The 21,878-nt window shown below is 51.2% G+C and overlaps 1 protein-coding gene across 6 annotated transcripts in view; it reads right to left on the minus strand.

Annotated features, from left to right (window-relative positions):
- Positions 1 to 21,878, minus strand: part of add2 (adducin 2 (beta)) — a 156,442-nt gene that overhangs the window by 41,665 nt on the left and 92,899 nt on the right. For all 6 annotated transcript variants that reach the window (XM_078239251.1, XM_078239250.1, XM_078239249.1 and 3 more), the window contains 3 exons: positions 17,617 to 17,715; positions 13,285 to 13,461; positions 5,592 to 5,849 (listed from right to left, as the gene is read on the minus strand). In XM_078239251.1, coding sequence (XP_078095377.1) covers positions 5,592 to 5,849; positions 13,285 to 13,461; positions 17,617 to 17,715 — 534 coding nt within the window. The remainder of the gene's footprint in view (positions 1 to 5,591; positions 5,850 to 13,284; positions 13,462 to 17,616; positions 17,716 to 21,878) is intronic.

A 21,878-nucleotide genomic window follows, 5' to 3' on the forward strand; every position in this document is an offset into this window, starting at 1 on the left:
AGGAGAATCCCAAGGCATTTTATTCATACCTTAGGAACAACAGGGTTGTCAGGGAAAAAATCAGACCTCTCAGGGACAAAAGTGGGGAATTATGCTTAGAGCCCAAAGAAGTAGGGGAGATCCGAAATGAATACTTTGCGTCGGTATTCACAAAGGAGAGGGATGTGTTGACTGGGAGTGTCCCGGAGGGGAGTGTTGACCTGTTGGAGAAAATCTCCATTACAAGGGAGGAAGTGTTAGGTTTGTTAGAGAATATAAAGACTGACAAATCCCCAGGGCCTGATGGAATCTATCCAAGGCTGCTCAGGGAGACGAGAGATGAAATCGCTGGGCCTCTGACGCAAATCTTTGTCTCGTCACTGGACACAGGTGAAGTCCCAGAGGATTGGAGGATAGCTAATGTCGTCCCGTTATTTAAGAAGGGTAGGAAGGATAACCGGGTAATTATAGGCCGGTGAGCTTGACGTCCGTGGTGGGGAAGTTGTTGGAGAAGATTCTTAGAGATAGGATGTATGCGCATTTAGAAAGGAATAAACTCATTAACGATAGTCAGCATGGTTTTGTGAGAGGGAGGTCATGCCTCACTAACCTGGTGGAGTTTTTTGAAGAAGTGACTAGAATGGTTGACGAGGGAAGGGCCGTGGATGTTGTCTATATGGACTTTAGTAAAGCGTTTGACAAAGTCCCTCATGGTAGGCTGGTGAAAAAGTTTGGATCTCATGGGATAAAGGGGGAGGTGGCTAGATGGGTGGAGAACTGGCTTGGTCACAGAAGACAGAGGGTGGTAGTGGAAGGGTCTTTTTCCGGCTGGAGGCCTGTGACTAGTGGTGTTCCGCAGGGCTCTGTATTGGGACCTCTGCTGTTTGTGATTTATATAAACGATCTGGAAGAAGGTGTAACTGGGGTGATCAGTAAGTTTGCGGACGACACAAAATTGGCAGGACTTGCAGATAGTGAGGAGCATTGTCAGAGGCTACAGAAGGATATAGATAGGCTGGAAATTTGGGCAAAGAAATGGCAGATGGAGTTCAATCCAGATAAATGCGAAGTGATGCATTTTGGTAGAAATAATGTAGGGAGGAGCTATACGATAAATGGCAGAACCATAAAGGGTGTAGATACGCAGAGGGACCTGGGTGTGCAAGTCCACAGATCCTTGAAGGTGACGTCACAGGTGGAGAAGGTGGTGAAGAAGGCATATGGCATGCTTGCCTTTATAGGACGGGGCATAGAGTATAAAAATTGGGGTCTGATGTTGCAGTTGTATAGAACGTTGGTTCGGCCGCATTTGGAATACTGCGTCCAGTTCTGGTCGCCACACTACCAGAAAGACGTGGAGGTTTTGGAGAGAGTACAGAGGAGGTTTACCAGGATGTTGCCTGGTATGGAGGGGCTTAGTTATGAGGAGAGATTGGGTAAACTGGGGTTATTCTCCCTGGAAAGACGGAGGATGAGGGGAGACTTAATAGAGGCGTATAAAATTATGAAAGGCATAGATAGGGTGGACGGTGGGAAGCTTTTCCCCAGGTCGGTGGTGACGTTCACGAGGGGTCATAGGTTCAAGGTGAAGGGGGGGAGGTTTAACACAGATATCAGAAGGACATATTTTACACAGAGGGTGGTGGGGGCCTGGAATGCGCTGCCAGGCAAGGTGGTGGAGGCGGACACACTGGGAACGTTTAAGACTTATCTAGATAGCCATATGAACGGAGTGGAAATGGAGGGATACAAAAGAATCGTCTAGTTTGGACCAGGGAGCGGGACGGGCTTGGAGGGCCGAAGGGCCTGTTCCTGTGCTGTATTGTTCTTTGTTCTTTGTTTGTTCTTTGTGAGTGTGTGTGTGAGAGTGTGTGTGTGTGTGAGTGTGCATGTGAGAGTGTGAGTGTGTGTGAGTGTTTGTGTGTGTGTGTGTATGTGTGTGTGTCTGAGAGGGTATGAGTGTGTGTGTGTGTGTGTGTGTGTGTGTGAGTGTGTGAGAGTGTGTGTGTGGGTGTGTGTGAGAGTGAGTGAGTGTGAGAGTGAGATGACTGTGTGAGTGAGATGACTGTGAGTGTGTGTGTGAGTGTGTGTGTGTGTGTGTGTGTGAGTGTGTGTGTGCGCGAGTGTGTATGAGTGTGAGAGTGTATGTGTGAGTAAGTGTGAGTGTGTGTCTGTGTGTCTGAGTGTGTATGTGTGTGTGTGAGTGTGTGTCTGAGTGTGTCTGAGTGTGTATGTGTGTATGTGAGTGTGTGAGTGTGTGTCTGAGTGTGTCTGAGTGTGTGTGTGTGAGGTACCGCACTCACTCTCGCGGGTGGATTCTGCCGGCATTGGCAACGCTGATGGCACATAGACCTCTCCTCACACCTTGGCACGGTGGCACAGTGGTTAGCACTGCTGCCTCACAGCGCCAGGGACCCGGGTTCAATTCCCGGCTTGGGTCACTGTCTGTGCGGAGTCTGCACCTTCTCCCGGTGTCTGCGTGGGTTTCCTCCGGGTGCTCCGGTTTCCTCCCAGAGTCTGAAAGACGTATTGGTTCTCCCTCAGTGTAACAGAACAGGCGCCGGAGTGTGTCGACTAGGGGACTTTCACAGTAACTTCATTGCGGTGTTAACGTCAGCCTAACTTGTGACACTAATAAAGAAATAAACTTAAAATTGATGAACCCAGCTGCTGTTACCCAGCGTCCTTTGAATTTGTATCAGTAAGCGCGTTGTTGTAAGTGTGGTGCAGTTATTAACCCGGGAGATATATTCAGTGGCATCAATGGAGGGCTTTGTGTTAGATCACTGTACGTCTGGAGGTTGCAGTAATTAATGTCGATTTAAATCCCTTTGAGAGTGGAGTTAATGAGAGGACAGTGTGGAAGCAGATGAGGTTCCCTCTCTCCCTCCCTCTCTCTATACCTCACCCAGGGGAATCCACGCTTCACTGAAACTGTGAAAGCAATTTATTTCCCACTCACTCCTTTCGCTCGCCTGATAGCCTCCCCCCGAAGGCACGGGCTGGGATCTCCCCTGGGTGGCAACCAACCCCCCTCCTCCCCTACCCCCCACCCCCCCCAGGCACTAACCGAATGCCACAGAGCCCTCTGCTGCCCCAGGCTTTCCCGAGGCCCATCCCAACAAAGGATGCTGGGAAAAATCTGGACGGCGAGAAAACGGAGTTAAAATTTCCATCGAGATATAGGAACAGAATTGGGCCATTTGGCCCATCGAGTCTGCTCCGCCATGGCTGATAAATTTCTCAACCCCATTCTCCTGCCCTTTTCCCCGTAACCTTTGACCCCTTTACCAATCAAGAACCGATCTATCTCTGTCTTAAAGACACTCAGTGACCCGGCCTCCACAGCCTTCTGCGGCAATGAATTCCACAGATTCACCAAACCCTCTGGTTGAAGAACTTCATAGAATCTTTGAATCCCTACAGTACAGAAGGAGGCCATTCGGCCCATTGAGTCTGCACCAACAACAATTCCAACCAGGCCCTATCCCCATAACCCCATATATTTACCCCGCTAATCCCCTTGACACTAGGGTCGATTTAGCATGGCCAATCCACCTAGTCTACACATCTTTGGACTGTGGGAGGAAACCGGAGCACCCGGCGGAAACCCACGCAGACCCGGGGGAGAACGTGCAGACTCCACACAGAGAGTGACCCGAGGCCGGAATCGAACCCGGGTCCCTGGCGCTGTGAGGCAGCAGTGCGAACCACCGTGCCGTACCTCATTCAGTTCTAAAGGGTCGTCCTTTTACTCTGAGGCTGTGCTCTCGGATCCTCGTCTCTCTGAATAATGTAAACATCTTCCTCACGTCCACTCTATCCAGGCCTTTCAGTATTCTGTAAGTTTCAGTCAGATCGCCCCCCCCCCAGCCCCCCCGATCCTTCGAAACTCCATCGAGTACAGACCCAGAGTCCTCAAACGCTCCTCATACGTCGAGCCTTTCATTCCCGGGATCATTCTCGTGAACCTCCTCTGGACCCTCTCCAAGGCCGGCACATCCTTCCTTAGATACGGGGCCCAAAATTGCTCCCAATGTTCCAAATGTGGTCTGACCAGAGCCTTATAAAGTTTCAAGCCTGCCTGAATGAAAGAGAGGATGGAATAGTTGGAAAAGAATAGGGAGAGTGAGGTGGTGGTGGGGACAGGGGATGGGGGGGAATGGGGGGGACGGGGGGGGGGGGGGCAGGGGGGTGGGGGGGGCGGGGGGTCATCAATTAGTTTGTGCAGGAAGGGATTGCAACAGAGATGTTGCAAAACTGAGGAACAAGTGACAGATGGCCCAGTGGAGGGAGGGGGAGGAGGAAAGGAGGGTTCTGGCATTGGGACAATTGAGGTAAATTAACATAAAAGGTTAGACTGGGAGCGAAAGGACAAATTTAACACGGATTTCAACGTGGTGACAGAATGCGCTGGACTTGAACAACAGGGACGTAACCTGGGCATTAGATAAATACAGGGCAGGAGTGGCCACATGATATCACGCATACCCTCAGTCTGACAGCAGTGAGGATATTATTATCATCTTAACAGGGTTAAATCACTCAGGGTAGTGTCCGAAGCACAACCACAGTATTTATAACCCGACAGTGCAGAAGAGGCCATTTGGCCCATTGAGTCTGTATCGACTCTCTACAGAGTATCTTACCTCGGCCCTATCCCCGCAACCCCACACATTTCTCTTGGCCAATCCCCCTAACCAGCACTTCTTTGGACACTAAGGGACAATTTAGCATGGCCAATCCACCTAACCTATACATCTTTAGACACTAAGGGACAATTTACCATGGCCAATCCACCTAACCTACACATCCTTGAACACTAAGGGTCAATTTAGCTTGGCAAATCTGCCTAACCTACACATCTTTGGACACGAAGGGGCAATTTAGCATGGCCAATCCCCCTAACCTGCACATCTTTGGACACTAAGGGACAATTTACCATGACCAATCCACCTAACCTATACATCTTTAGACACTAAGGGACAATTTACCATGACCAATCCACCTAACCTATACATCTTTAGACACTAAGGGACAATTTACCATGGCCAATCCACCTAACCTACACATCCTTGAACACTAAGGGTCAATTTAGCTTGGCAAATCTGCCTAACCTACACATCTTTGGACGCGAAGGGGCAATTTAGCATGGCCAATCCCCCTAACCTACACATCTTTGGACACTAAGGGGCAATTTAGCATGGCCAATCCCCCTAACCTACGCATCTTTGGAATGCAGGAGGAAACCGGAGCACCCAGATGAAACCCACGCAGACACGGGGAGAACGTGCAAACTCCAAACAGTCACCCGAGGCTGGGAATCAAACCCGGGTCCCTGGTGCTGTGAGGCAGCAGTGCTAACCACTGTGCCACCGATGAGGGAAGTAAACTTGCAGGGACACGGGGATAGAGTGGGGGCGGAGTGGAACTAACTGGATTGATTGACAAGGAGCTAGTATGTACTCAATGAATGGGTGCATGAGTAGCGAGAGTGGGAATCCAGGATAGATTGGCCGAACCACCCTCCCACCCGCCCCCCCCCTCAACCCCACCAGCCTCCAAACGCCTATACAAGGCCCAGTGAATATGACACAGAGACGTGACCTTACCGTAGTCTTGGCCCTGGGGCTGCTGGGAGTCCCCTGGGGCTCGTCGCCCACGTTGACCCTCAGGTAGGTGTTGGGAGAGTTGAGCCACCTGGTCTTTTCCTGTTGCTGCTTCTGGCTGTGGTGTCGGAGAGAGGAGGGAATGAGGAGGTCTTCGTCAAAGGTGAAGGCAGTCACTGTGGCAGGGATCTCCACCTCACTCTTGTGTTTGACCTTCTCCTGGACAATAGGGTGGCGGTAAGCGTAGCCAGTGCGGTAACCCTGAGGCCGGAACCAAATAAACAAGGTCAACTACTTCATACATCTCCAGAGATGTGGACATTGAAAATGACCGATGTTCCGCTACCATTACCTTTCTTTCATTCATTCATGGGACATGGGCGTTGCTGGCTAGCCAGCATTTATTGCCCATCCCTAGTTGCCCGAGGGCGGTTGAGAGTCAACCACATTGCTGTGGCTCTGGCGTCACATGTAGGCCAGACCAGGTAAGGACGGCAGATTGCGCAGGGAAATTTCACAGTAACTTCATTGCAGTGTTAATGTAAGCCTTACTTGTGACTAATAAATAAACTAATAAATAAATAAACTTTACTTTAGATTTCCTTCCCTAAAGGGAACCAGATAGATTTTTCCGACAATCGACAATGGTTTCATGGTCATCACTCGATTATTAATTCCAGATATTGTTTATTGAATTCAAATTCCACCATCTGCTGTGGCGGGATTCGAACCCGGGTCCCCAGAACATTAGCTGGGAATCAATAGTCTCGGGATAATACCACGAGGCCATCGTCTTCCCTTAGTCCAATCTCAAATGCACTACGCCACCGAAGCTTGCATGTTGTAAAAACAACATTCAAAAAACTCTCGGGGGTTGGCATGGCCTAGTGATATTATCATAGAATCATAGAATCCTGCCGTGCAGAAGGAGGCCATTCAGCCCATCGAGTCTGTACCGACCACAATCCCATCCAGGCTCTATTCCCGTAACCCCACATATTTACCCTGTTAATCCCCCTGATACTAGGGTCAATTTAGCATGGCCAATCCACCTAACCTGCACATCTTTGAACACTAAGGGGCAATTTAGCATGGCCAACCCACCTAGCCTACATATCTTTGGACACTAAGGGGCAATTTAGCATGGCCAATCCATCTAACCTACACACCTTTGGACACTAAGGGGCAATTTAGCACGGCCAATCCACCTAACCTGCGCATCTTCGGTCTGTGGGAGGAAACCAGAGCACCCGGAGGAAACCCACACAGACACCGGGAGAACGTGCAGACTCCGCACAGACGGTGACCCAAGCCGGGAATCGAACCCGGGTCCCTGGCGCTGTGAGGCAGCAGTGCTAACCACTGTGGCACCGTGCCGCTAGGCTATTAATCCAGAAACTCAGCTGATGCTCTGGGGACCTGGATTCGAATCCCGCCACGGCAGATGGTGGAATTTGAATTCAATAAAAAATCTAGAATCTATACCCCGCTGTATCCTTTGACAACCTTCTACACTATCCACAACTCCACCTATCTTTGTGTCATCTGCAAACTTACTAACCCACCCATCTACATTTACATCCAAATAATTTATATATACATATATTACAAAGAGGAAGAGGTCTCAGTACGGATCCCTGCAGAACACCACCATTCACAGACCTCCAGCCAGAAAAACATCCTTCCACTACTCTCTGAATTCAATGATCTCCTCTTTCCCAATTAAATAGGTACCCTCTCTCTCTCTCTTCCTCTGTCTATCTCGACCTCTGGCCCTCTCTCAGATCTCCTGCTCATGAAACTGTCATCACGCCTTCGCTACATGCCACAGTTAATGGTAGGAGCCTGGGGAGTGTTGTTAAACAGAGGAACTGCGGGGTGCAGGTCCATAGCTCCTTGAAAGTGGCGTCACAGGTGGTGAAGAATGCATTTGGCACACTTGCCTTTACCGGTCAGAGCATTGAGTACAGGAGTTGGGATGTTACGTTACAATCGTACAGAAAGATGTATGGGTTACGTTGATTGGCCATGCTGAAATCGACCCTAGTATCAGGGGGTGCTGGCAGGGTAAATGCGAGGGGTACGGGGATAGGGCCCGGATGGGATTGTGTTCGGTGCAGACTCGGTGGGTCGAAGGATTCTATGAATTCTGCTCGCCCTTCTATAGGAAGGATGGTATTGAATTGGAAAGAGTGCAGAAAGGATTAACAGGGATGTTACCGGGACTGGAAGGTTTGAATTATAAGAAGAGGCTGGGACTTTTTTCCCTGGAGCGTAAGAGGATGAGGGGTGACTCTTATAGAGGTTTATAAAATCATGAGGGGCAGAGATAAGGTGAATAGCCAAGGTCTTTTCCCCAGGGTAGAGGAGTCCAAAACTAGAGGGCACAGGTTAAAGGTGAGGGTGGAAAGGGAACCTGAGGGGCAACTTTTTCACACAGAGGGTGGCGGGTGTATGGAATGAGCTGCCAGGGGAGGGGGTAGAGGCGGGTACAATGACAACATTTAAAAACCATTTGGACAGGTACACGGATGGGAAAGGGTTAGAGGGATAGGGGCCAAACGCAGGCAATTGGGACTCGTTGAGTTTAGGAAATCTGGTCAGCATGGAAGGATTGGGCTGAAGGGCCTGTTTCCGTGCTGTCTGTCTCTGTGACTCTGTGATTATTCCAAAACACTCCTGGCCGCTCTCCGACAGTCTTACCTCCGCAAACTCAAATAAATCCAAACCTCTGTGTCCCAGCTCACAGCATATTCCCAATCCCCTATTTCTCCCACCTCCCACTGTGCGCACTGATCTACACTGGTCCCCTGTTGTCCCACCTCCCACTGTGCACGGTGACCTACACTGGTCCCCTGTTGTCCCACCTCCCACTGTGCGCACTGATCTACACTGGTCCCCTGTTGTCCCACCTCCCACTGTGCGCACTGACCTACACTAGTCCCCTGTTGTCCCACCTCCCACTGTGCGCACCGACCTACACTGGTCCCCTGTTGTCCCACCTCCCACTGTGCACACCGACCTACACTGGTCCCCTGTTGTCCCACCTCCCACTGTGCGTGTGACCAACACTGGTCCCCTGTTGTCCCACCTCCCACTGTGCGCACTGACCTACACTGGTCCCCTGTTGTCCCACCTCCCACTGTGCGCACTGACCTACACTGGTCCCCTGTTGTCCCACCTCCCACTGTGCGCACTGACCTACACTGGTCCCCTGCTGTCCCACCTCCCACTGTGCGTGTGACCTACACTGGTCCCCTGTTGTCCCACCTCCCACTGTGCGCACCGACCTACACTGGTCCCCTGTTGTCCCACCTCCCACTGTGCGCACTGACCTACACTGGTCCCCTGTTGTCCCACCTCCCACTGTGCGCACTGACCTACACTGGTTCCCTGTTGTCCCACCTCCCACTGTGCGTGTGACCTACACTGGTCCCCTGTTGTCCCACCTCCCACTGTGCGCACTGACCTACACTGGTCCCCTGTTGTCCCACCTCCCACTGTGCGCACCGACCTACACTGGTCCCCTGTTGTCCCACCTCCCACTGTGCGCACTGACCTACACTGGTCCCCTGCTGTCCCACCTCCCACTGTGCGCACTGACCTACACTGGTCCCCTGTTGTCCCACCTCCCACTGTGCGTGTGACCTACACTGGTCCCCTGTTGTCCCACCTCCCACTGTGCGTGTGACCTACACTGGTCCCCTGTTGTCCCACCTCCCACTGTGCGCACTGACCTACACTGGTCCCCTGTTGTCCCACCTCCCACTGTGCGTGTGACCTACACTGGTCCCCTGTTGTCCCACCTCCCACTGTGCGCACTGACCTACACTGGTCCCCTGCTGTCCCACCTCCCACTGTGCGCACTGACCTACACTGGTCCCCTGTTGTCCCACCTCCCACTGTGCGTGTGACCTACACTGGTCCCCTGTTGTCCCACCTCCCACTGTGCGCACTGACCTACACTGGTCCCCTGTTGTCCCACCTCCCACTGTGCGCACTGACCTACACTGGTTCCCTGTTGTCCCACCTCCCACTGTGCGTGTGACCTACACTGGTCCCCTGTTGTCCCACCTCCCACTGTGCGCACTGACCTACACTGGTCCCCTGCTGTCCCACCTCCCACTGTGCGCACTGACCTACACTGGTCCCCTGCTGTCCCACCTCCCACTGTGCGCACTGATCTACACTGGTCCCCTGTTGTCCCACCTCCCACTGTGCGCACTGATCTACACTGGTCCCCTGTTGTCCCACCTCCCACTGTGCGCACTGACCTACACTGGTCCCCTGCTGTCCCACTTCCCACTGTGCGCACTGATCTACACTGGTCCCCTGTTGTCCCACCTCCCACTGTGCGCACTGACCTACACTGGTCCCCTGTTGTCCCACCTCCCACTGTGCGCACTGACCTACACTGGTCCCCTGCTGTCCCACCTCCCACTGTGCGCACTGATCTACACTGGTCCCCTGTTGTCCCACCTCCCACTGTGCGCACTGACCTACACTGGTCCCCTGTTGTCCCACTTCCCACTGTGCACACCGACCTACACTGGTCCCCTGTTGTCCCACCTCCCACTGTGCGCACCGACCTACACTGGTCCCCTGTTGTCCCACCTCCCACTGTGCGTGTGACCTACACTGGTCCCCTGTTGTCCCACCTCCCACTGTGCGCACTGACCTACACTGGTCCCCTGTTGTCCCACCTCCCACTGTGCGCACTGACCTACACTGGTCCCCTGTTGTCCCATCTCCCACTGTGCGTGTGACCTACACTGGTCCCCTGTTGTCCCACCTCCCACTGTGCGCACTGACCTACACTGGTCCCCTGTTGTCCCACCTCCCACTGTGCGCACTGACCTACACTGGTCCCCTGTTGTCCCATCTCCCACTGTGCGTGTGACCTACACTGGTCCCCTGTTGTCCCACCTCCCACTGTGCACACCGACCTACACTGGTCCCCTGTTGTCCCACCTCCCACTGTGCGCACCGACCTACACTGGTCCCCTGTTGTCCCACCTCCCACTGTGCGCACTGACCTACACTGGTCCCCTGTTGTCCCACCTCCCACTGTGCGCACTGACCTACACTGGTCCCCTGTTGTCCCACCTCCCACTGTGCGCACTGACCTACACTGGTCCCCTGTTGTCCCACCTCCCACTGTGCGCACTGATCTACACTGGTCCCCTGTTGTCCCACCTCCCACTGTGCACACCGACCTACACTGGTCCCCTGTTGTCCCACCTCCCACTGTGCGCACCGACCTACACTGGTCCCCTGTTGTCCCACCTCCCACTGTGCGCACTGACCTACACTGGTCCCCTGCTGTCCCACCTCCCACTGTGCGCACTGATCTACACTGGTCCCCTGCTGTCCCACCTCCCACTGTGCGCACTGATCTACACTGGTCCCCTGTTGTCCCACCTCCCACTGTGCGCACTGATCTACACTGGTCCCGGTCAAACAATGTCTCAATTTCAGAATGTTCCTCCTTTATTTCAAAGCCCTCATCGTGCACTGCCTCCCCACCTCCACTCCCCAACCACACTCCCTCTCTTTGTTGCCACAACCAGTCCCCACAACTCTCTGAGATCTCCGTCCTCCTCCGATTCTGGCCTCCAGAGCATGCCCTGATTTCAATCCTGGCCATTCCTTCAGTCGCCTGCGTCCCAAGCTCTGGGACGGAGTTTACGCGTTCTCCCCCGTGTCTGCGTGGGTTTCCTCTGGGTGCTCTGGTTTCCTCCCACGTTCTGAAAGATGTGCTGGTTAGGGGGATTGGCCATGCTAAATTGCCCCTTAGTGTCAGGGGGATTATCAAGGCAAATGTATGGGGTTGCGGGCATTAGGCCTGAGTAAAGACTCGATGGACTGAATGGCCTCCTTCAGCACTGTAGGGATTCTATGAATGACAAGGGTCGATAGTGATGCCAGATATGGGGTATGGCTGCAGTCTGTGGTACTTCTGTTACTGAGGCCTATCTGAACAGGCTCCTGTGCAGCTCAGAGAATCATTGGAATTGGGTATAAAGCTTCCTTCCCACCTGTTGCATCTCCCTGGGAAACCAAAAAACTCACTATTACTTCAAACATGGGCAAAATCCAGGAATTACCAAAAATCAGCACCCAAGCAGCCTTATCAGCGAGCTGAGAACGTCTTCTTAACATGTTTAACTTGTTTAATATCTTTGCCTGTGTGTTCCTGGACTCCTGTCACTAGGCAACAGCACAGTTTCTTTTTCCACTTGACTTTATTTTCTCTCATCCCCCAAATCACGAACTTACGGACCTCTTGGTAACCCATCTCTTTGCTTCAAGAGTGGTAAAGCCTCATTAATAATACATGAATCATAGAATCCCTACAGTGCAGAAGGAGGCCATTTGGCCCATCGAGTCTGCACCGACCACAATCCCTCCCAGGCCCTATCCCTACATATTTACCCTGCTAGTCACCCTGACGCTAAGGGGCAACTTCGCATGGCCAATCAACCTAACTTGCACATCTTTGGACACTAAGGGGCAATTTAGCATGGCCAATTTACCTAACCTGCACATCTTTGGACACTAAGGGGCAATTTAGCATGGCTAAAACACCTAACCCACACATCTTTGAACACGAATGGGCAATTTAGCATGGCCAATCCATCTATCCAGTACATCTTTGGACACTCAGGGGCAATTTAGCATGGCCAATGCACCTAACTTGCACATCCTGGGACATTAAAGGTCAATTTAGCATGGCCAATCCACCTAACCTACATATCTGTGGATATTAAGGGGCAACTTCGCATGGCCAATCCACCTAACCCGCACATCTTTGGACACTAAGGGGCAATTTAGCATGGCCAATCCACCTAACCAGCACATCTTTGGACACTAAGGGGCAATTTAGCATGGCTAATCCAGCTAACCCACACATCTTTGAACATTAATGGGCAATTTAGCATGGCCAATCCAACTATCCAGCACATCTTTGGCACTCAGGGTCAATTTAGCATGGCCAATCCACCTAACCTGCAGATCTGTGGATACTAAGGGGTAGTTTGGCATGGCTAATCCCCCTAACCTACATACCTTTGGACGCTAAGGGGCAATTTAGCATGGCCAATCCACCTAACCTAGACATCTTTGGACACCAAGGGGCAATTTAACATGGTCAATCCCCCTAACCTACATATCTTTGGGCACTAAGGGGAAATTTAGCATGGCCAATCCACCTAACCTCCACATCGTTTGGACTTTGGGTAGAAACCGGAGCACCCGGAGGAAACCCACACAGAAACGGGGAGAATGTGCAGACTCTACACAGACAGTGACCTGAGGCCGGGAATCGAACCCAGCTCCCTAGCGCTGTGAGGCTGCAGTGCTAATGAACCACAGTGCCACCAAGCCGATCTTCCATGCATTCAAACAATTTCAGAAAACCGGACCTCTTTGCTCGGGCATCCTCCAGACTTCCCGGCACCAAGCTCACCGACCAAAAAAGCTGAAACCACGTGCCACCTTTCTTAAGATAATAAATGCTTCCTAATAACATTTGTTAATCACAGTTGGTAATAACAGTTGTTAATCACAGTTGGTGGATGCTAGATTTGCGAACTCCTGTGCACCTCTCTTGTGTGTCCCACATCTCCTCACACAAATTCACTCTTTGGCAGTGAGGAGAAATCGAACACTTCAACACGGGCGCCAATCCACTCACCAGATTGTCCAGCATCCTCATCAGAGCCTCGAACTCATGCTCACCCACTCGACTCTTCTGCATGCGTCCAAAGGTGTTGCCCGCCCAGCCCACCGAGCCCATTTCGTGGGGCTTGAACTGGTCCCGGTCCAAAAGGTGGACGTTGTCCACTCCACCCGCACTGGAGAGGCACGCCACCTGCAAACGAGACGCAGGGGGTTAAACGTTGCCATCTGCAAGGAGCACGTCGCCATGGGGGGATTTCTCAAATAGAATTGTGATGATACTGTGCCTTTAAGAAATGCATTTTAATCTTGCTTTTCTGCAGGTTTGGTGTGTGATGTCTGTAACTGGTGCCCTCTAATTGTTGCTGAAGCAATGTACTGGACATCATGTTTATCTTTAATCTGGCATAATGCTGTGTCCTGGCATTTTAACTCCCTTTGAGGATTGCTGGGTGGAGGTGTTTTGGAGATGATTGACAGTTTATGTCATGTGGTTAGGGGCAACTATGCTTCAATTTTAGTTTCAGTTTCTCAGTTTCTGACAGGACCTGGTGGGAGAAGGCACTGTCTCTCTCTCTCTCTCTCTCTCTCTTTCTCTCTCCCTCTCCAGAGGCTTTTTGGAAAGTTCCAGGACTGAGAACCGTCAGAGTTTTAATCCAACATTCAAATAACCAATTCACGGCAGGTGTTCAAAAGCTGAAAAATCTGGCATCAAGTGAGCATACTTGGTTTTTGTGCTAAGTCTGAAGACGGGTGTATGTCTGTGGGCTGGTATTTAACATGGAACAACAGAGATAGCTAGCTGTTAAGAGTTATACTGCATCATGCTTGATTCTTGTAATTAATAGAAGTTATGCTAATTCTTTTTATGTTCCAACTGTGTTCTTAAATAGACATTGATAAAAGCTCCCTAGTGGGCCATTTGAATCATACCTGGGGATGAAACACCTTATGCTCACCCTAATGCTAAGATCATTTTTTAATTAAAGTTTATTTATCAGTGTCACAAACAGGCTTACATTAACACTGCAATGAAGTCACTGTGAAAATCCCCTAGTCGCCACACTCCGGTGCCTGTTCGGGTTACACTGAGGGAGAACTTAGCACCTAACCAGCACGTCTTTCAGAGTGTGGGAGGAAACTGGAGCACCCGGAGGAAACCCACGGGGAGAATGTGCAGACCCAAGCCGGGAATCGAACCCAGATCTCTGGCGCTGTGAGGCAGCAGTGCTAACCACTGTGCCATCAAAGGTAAAAATAGGATCTAGGCTAACTTCATAAAACACCTTGGAGATTCTGGCCTGGGTTTTAACAACTGGGGGCTCTTTACAGGATTAAAATCGATATTCCTTGTTTGGTTTGGGATAATTGGATTCAAAGACAGTTTGTGTTTTCTTTCCAAGTGTCACATTCAGTTTGAATGGGGAGTCCCTTGTGGAATAATGGCTCTTTCAGAGGCGAATGGTTTCCATTTTGATTGTTTGGCAATGATTGTTAATTGCTAAGATGAGGGAGTGAATGCAGAGGAACATTTGGGCCTAGTTTTCCCCCTTGAGGGGGAAATCTAGAATGAGGGGACAGAGTTTCAGAATAAAGGGTGGGAAGGCAAGTGGTGAGGAGGACACAAAGAGTCTACAGCGGGAAACAGACAGGTTAAGTGAGTGGACGAAAACTTGGAAGATAGAATTTTGTTTTTTACTAATTCGCAGGACATGGGCGTCGCTGGTTGGGCCCAGCATTCATTGCCCATCCCTGGTTTGCCCTTGAGAAGGTGGTGGTGAGCCGCCATCTTGAATCACTGCAGTCCACAGGCAGCACGGTGGCACAGTGGTTAGCACTGCTGCCTCACAGTGCCAGGGGCCCGGGTTCGATTCCCGGCCTCGGGTCACCGTCTGCGTGGAGTTTGCATGTTCTCCCCCCGTGTCTGCGTGGGTTTCCGCCGGGTGCTCCGGTTTCCTCCCACAGTCCAAAGATGTGGGAGCTATGTTGATTGGCCATGCTTAATTGCCCCTTAGTGTCCAATGACATGAGGGTTGGGTTGACAGACCATACTAAATTGCCCCTTAGTGTCCCAAAGATGTGTAGGTTAGGCAGATTGGCCATACTAAATTGCCCCTTAGTGTCCCAAAGATGTGTAGGTTAGGCGGATTGGCCATGCTAAATTGTCCCTTAGTGTCCAAAGATATGTAGGTTAGGTGGATTGGCCATGCTAAATTGTCCCTTAGTGTCCAAAGATGTGTAGGTTAGGTGGATTGGCCATGCTAAATTGTCCCTTAGTGTCCAAAGATGTGTAGGTTAGGCAGATTGGCCATGCTAAATTGCCCCTTAGTGTCCCAAAGATGTGTAGGTTAGGTGGATTGGCCATGCTAAATTGTCCCTTAGTGTCCAAAGATGTGTAGGTTAGGTGGATTGGCCATGCTAAATTGTCCCTTAGTGTCCAAAGATGTGTAGGTTAGGCAGATTGGCCATGCTAAATTGCCCCTTAGTGTCAGGGGAATTAGCGGGGTAAATATGTGGGGTTACAGGGTTCGGGCCTGGGTGGGATTGTTGTCAGTGCAGGCTCGATGGGCCGAATGGCTTCCTTCTGCACTGTAGAAATTCTATGATTCTACAATACTCTGGATGTGGCCTCACCAATGCCTTGTATAATTGCAGTACAAGGTTCAGCAGACTGATTCCTGGGATGCTGGGATTGTCGTACGAGGAGGGATTGGGTCGACTGGGCCTGTATTCACTGGAGTTTAGAAGAATGAGAGGGGATCTCATTGGAAGGTATAACATTCTGACAGGGCTGGACAGACTGGATGCAGGGATGTTGTTTCCTCTGGCTCAGGGGAGGATCTAGAACAAGACATCAAGCTGAGGATATGGAGGAGGCCATTTAGGACTGAGGTGAGGAGAAATTTCTTCACTCAGAGGGTGGCGAATGTGTGGAATTCACTCCCACAGAAAGCTGTGGAGGCTTTGAATATATTTAAGAAGGAAATAGATAGAGTGGTGGCACAGTGGTTACAACTGCTGCCACACGGCGCCAGGGACCCGGGTTCGATTCCTGGCCTGTCTCACTGTCTGTCATCAGATTCAATATCCTGATCCCCCCTTCCCCCCCATATCCCTCGATCCCTTTCGCCCCAAGAGCGAAATCTAATTTCTTCCTGAAATCACACAACGTTTTGGCCTCAATTACTTTCTGTGGGAGTGAATTCCACACATTCACCACCCTCTGGGTGAAGAAATTTCTCCTCACCTCAGTTCTAAAAGGTTTACCCCTTATCCCCAAACTATGACCCCCTAGTTCTGGACTCCCCCACCATCGGGAACATTCTTTCTGAATCTACCCTGTCTAACCCTGTGAGAATTTTATAAGTTTCTATGAGATCCCCTCTCACTCTTCTGAACTCCAGTGAATATAATCCTCACCGACTTAGTCTCTCCTCATATGACAGACCTGCCATCCCAGGAATCAGCCTGGTAAACCTTCGCTGTACTCCCTCTATAGCAAGGACATCCTTCCTCAGATAAGAACACCAAAACTGCACACAATGACGGGTTTGATTCCCGGCTTGGGTCACTGTCTGTGTGGAGTCTGCACATTCTCCCCGTGTCTGCGTGGGTTTCCTCCGGGTGCTCTGGTTTCCTCCCACAATCCGAAAGACCTGCTGGTTAGGTGCTAAATTCTAAAGTTTAATTTATTAGTCATGAGTAAGGCTTAAATTAACACTGCAATGAAGTCGCTGTGAAATTCACCCAGTCGCCACAGTCGGGCGCCTGTTCAGGTCAATGCACCTAACCAGCACACAAAGAACAAAGAACAGTACAGCACAGGAAACAGGCCCTTCGGCCCTCCAAGCCTGTGCCGCTCCTTGGTCCAACTAGACCAATCAAATCACGCCTTTCAGAATGTGGGAGGAAACTGGAGCACCCGGAGGAAACCCACGCAGACACGGGGAGAATGTGCAGACTCCACACAGACAGTGACCCAAGCCCGGGAATCGAACCCGGGTCCCTGGCGCTGTGAAGCAGCAGTGCTAACCCACTGTGCTACTCCCTCAGTGTATTCGAACAGGCGCTGGAGTGTGGCAACTAGGGGACTTTCACAGTCCCTTCAATGTAAGCCTACTCGTGACACCAATATATAAACTTTAATACTTTAGATTTCTCAACGTGTCATGGGGTATGGAGAGAGAGAAAGCGCTGGGGTAAGACGATGGAATAGAGGATCAGCCATGAAGGGTTGTCAGGGCCGAATGGCCTTTTCCAGATCCTATTTTCTGTTCTTGTCGCTTGGGGAGTGATTGGCGATTAGCAGAATCATCAGGGATTGAAGGGTCTGCATCACGGGTGTTACCTGTATCTCGCAGGCTGACTGAAGGTGGTAGATTTTGTAGAATGCTTCTTCCACGGTTTCACTGAGAGCTATCACCCCGTGGTTTCTTAAGAGCAGAACCTAAACACAAGAGGGAACACAAAGTCAACACTCCAGTGCACCTCCATGACTGACGCTCCCCCACCGCCAGTAGACTGCGTGATGGTGCCTGATTGTTTGAGATTCTGTCGTCTGACCTCTTGTTCTTGAACCTTGACCTATCGCAGGTGTCATGACAGCCAGTTCAGGGGTCACCGTAACCAGGTGTCGCGAGGTCCCTTCGAGACCCAGCCGGTGAGACAGAAGCTGGGAACTCTGGGAGAGAGCGGGAAAGTGGGAAGACCAAGGAGAGAGGGGACTGGGAATGCTGGGGGAGATGGACACTTGGAATTCTGGGAGAGACAGAAGTGGGAATTGGAAAGTGGGAATTCTGGGAGAGAGAGAAGTGGGAATTCTGGGCAAATTGGAAAGTGGGAATTCTGGGAGAGACAAAAGTGGGAATTCTGGGCAAGTTGGAAAGTGGGAGTTCTGGGAGAGACAGAAGCAGGAATTCTGGGCAAATTGGAAAGTGGGAATTTTGGGAGAGACAAAAGTGGGAATTCTGGGCAAGTTGGAAGGTGGGAATTCTGGGAGAGACAGAAGTGGGAATTCTGGGCAAGTTGGAAAGTGGGAATTCTGGGAGATATGGAAAGTGGGGATTCTAGGACAGGAAAACTGGTAACGCCGGGAAAGACAGAATTCAGGACCTCTGGGAGAGATAGGAACTGGGAATTCTGAGCAAGATGGAGACTGCGCGCTGCAAAAATAGTAAGCAGTCTCCCTGAGCGTTTTATACCATCCCCCTCGTGAGGGCTTAGCAGTCAACACGAAAGCACTTTGACCCCAAGGACAGGGCAGATCCCTGCGTTTCTTGAGGTCATTCCCCACAGCACAAATTGGAGCACGTGTAGTGTAGTACCAGATTCTAGGGGGGGGCGGTTAGGGGGAAACGGATTGGAAGAGATGGAAATTCGGAATTCTGGGGGAGATGGAAACTGGGAACTCTGGGACCGATGGAAACGGATAACTTCAGGAGAGATGGAATCTAGGAATTCTGATAGACGGAAACTGTGAATTCCAGAAAAGAAGAAAACTGGGAATTCTCAGAGAAAGGAAACTGGAAACTCTAGGAGTAATGGAAACTGGGATTTTCAGAGAGGTGAAACCTGGGAATTCTGGGAGAGAGGGAAACTGGGACCTCCGAGAGCCCCCAGTTGCTGTCCCACCGCGAGGGATGGCGCAGAATTTAATGGCCTTTGGAGGGAGGGTTGGCTGGAGGATTGCGGGGGTCCCATACATTTCAGCGGGTGGCCATCCCACTGCCCGTCCATCTGCCCAGTCCCTCCCATCATGACCTGACTGCAACTTGACAGGGAGATGGCACACCCTGGGACGGCAGTAGCTCAGTCACAATTCCCTGGTCATTGATTGGAAGCCAGGGCATGCGGGGAGGTGCCAATCAGGTTAGCCTGCTTGGGCATTGGGTGGGAAAGCTGGAGTGGGGGGGGGGGGTCGGTGTGGGGATACGGGGGGGGGGGTGGGGGGAGTGTGCCTCCTCGCCAAGGTATGCCCTACCCCCTATCTGACCCCAACGCCTCTCTCATCACTCCAATCAAGGGCACACCTGGAAGCCAAGTTACCTGTCTTCCTCTTGTGGGGAGGTGGGGGGCAGCACTGACCGAAGAGGGATTCTGGCCAATAAGATGGCCGGCTGTTCCCGTAGCCACGGCTTCCTGCCTGGATTGAGTTGGGGTGATAGGAGAGTGGATGGATGGTTCGTGCCAAGCCAATGAACATTCATCAGAGCCTTAAATGGCGGTCGGTTGGTTGGTTTGAGTGAGGGGGAGGGACCTGTCTTACGGTGAGCATTCTGGGAAAGGTGGATGTTGAGAAACCTGCCCCATGGGCACAGATTTGATTGGAGGAAACATGTTCCCGGACTTGTGGGGGGTGCGGAAGGAGGAAGCAAGTTGGGAAATGTAGCTTGCAAAGACAGAGAGGTTGCAGGTGGAGAGATTTGGGGGTTCAGAGTTGATGGTGACTTCGAAAGGGGCAAAACCTCAACAAGACCAATAAAATCGGCTGGCATGGGGGGGGGGCGGCGGGGGGGGGGGGGGGGGGGGGGAGGTTGAACAGACTGCCGTTCGGTGCCCATGGGGCCAAGGAGGGGAGGGGAATGTATTTCGCCTCATCAACCATCGCCTTTGTAGAGGAGTGAGGGATACCAAATGCCAAGAGGTGATGGGGGGGGGGAGGCGACGGGGTCAAGGTTCAAAGATGCCAACTCAACAGCCGATGGCCAACCTCACTTTGGCCATTGGTCAGAAAGATATCACAAGTAGACAGAGTGGTGAAGAAGGTGTTTAGCACAATGGCCTTCATCAGTCAGGGCATTGAATACAGGAGTAGGGACATTATGCTACAGTTGTATAAATCATTGGTGAGACCGCACTTGGAGTATTGTGCACAGGGCGGCACGGTGGCACAGTGGTTAGCATTGCTGCCTCACAGCACCAGGGACCTGGGTTTGATTCCCCGCTCGGGTCACTGTCTGTGTGGAGTTTGCACATTCTCCCCGTGTCTGTGTGGGTTTCCTCCCACACTCCAAAGATGTGCAGGTTAGGTGGATTGGCCATGCTAAATTGCCCCTTAGTGTCCAAAGATATGCAGGTTAAGTGGACTGGCCATGCTAAATTGCCCCTTAGTGTCAGAGGGACAAGCTAGGGTAAATCTATGGAGTTATGGGGCTAGGACCTGGGTGGAATTGTGGTCGGTGAAGACTTGATGGGCCAAATGGCCTCTTTCTGCACTGTAGGATTCTATGATTCTATGATTTTGGTCACCCTGTTATAGGAAAGACATTGATAAACTGGAAAGAGTGCAGAGAAGATTTACGAGGATGTTGCCAGGACTGGTGGGCCTGGGTTATAGGGAGAGGTTGGCCAGGCTAGGACTTTATCCCTTGGAACGTAGGAGAATAAGGGGAGACCTTATTGAGGTGTATAAAATCATGAGGGGCTGAGATAGTATGAACGCACAGAGTCCTTTCCCCAGGGAAGGGGAATTGAAAACTAGAGGGCGCAGGTTAAAGGTAAGAGGGGAAAGGGGACCTGAGGGGCAACATCTTCACGCAGAGGGTGGTGCGTGTATGGAATGAGCTGCCAGAGAAAGTGGTTGAGGCAGATACAATAGTAACATTTAAACAGCATTTGGATACGTACATGGAGGGGAGAGGATTAGAGGGATATGGGCGAAACATAGGCAATTGGGACCAGCTGGGAGGTACCATGGTCAGCATGGAGCGGTTGGGCTGAAGGGCCTGTTTGCATGCTGTATTGCTCTGTGGTTCTGCCCAAGACTGCAAGAAACTACAAAGGGCCGTGAATTGGTCCACTTATTTGTGGAAGGATATATTGGCCTTGGAGGGAGTGCAGAGAAGGTTCACCAGGTTGATGAGGGGTGTTGATTATGAGGAGAGACTGAGCAGATTGGGTCTGTACTCATTGGAGTTTAGAAGGCTGAGGGGGGATCTTATAGAGACCTATAAGATAATGAAGGGGCTGGATAGGGTAGAGGTGGAGAGATTCTTTCCACTCAGAAAGGAAACTAGAACTAGAGGGCACAGCCTCAAAATAAAGGGGGGTCAGTTTAGGACAGAGTTGAGGAGGAACTTCTTCTCTCAGAGGGTGGTGAATCTCTGGAATTCTCTGCCCACTGAAGTGGTGGAGGCTTCCTCGTTGAATATGTTTAAATCACGGATAGATGGATTCCTGAACGGTAAGGGAATTAGGGGTTATAGGGAGCAGGCGGGTAAGTGGAACTGATCCACTTCAAATCAGCCATGATCTTATTGAATGGCGGGGCAGGCTCGAGGGGCTAGATGGCCTACTCCTGCTCCTATTTCTTATGTTCTTATGTTCTTATGAATGTCGCCCAATCCATCGCGCAAACCAGCCTCCCATCCATTGACTTTGTCTACACTTCTCGCTGCCTCTGGAAAAGCAGCCAGCATAATCAAGGACCCCACGCACCCCGGACATTCTCTCTTCCACCTTCTTCCGTTGGGAAAAAGGAAGTCCGAGGTCACGTACCAACTGACTCAAGAACAGCTTCTTCCCTGCTGTTGTTTTGAATGGACCTACCACGCACTAAGTTGATCTTTCTCTACACCCTAGCTATGACTGTAAGACTACATTCTGCACCCT

This window comes from Mustelus asterias, chromosome 22, assembly GCF_964213995.1.
Source record: "Mustelus asterias chromosome 22, sMusAst1.hap1.1, whole genome shotgun sequence".
Taxonomy (NCBI): domain Eukaryota; kingdom Metazoa; phylum Chordata; class Chondrichthyes; order Carcharhiniformes; family Triakidae; genus Mustelus; species Mustelus asterias.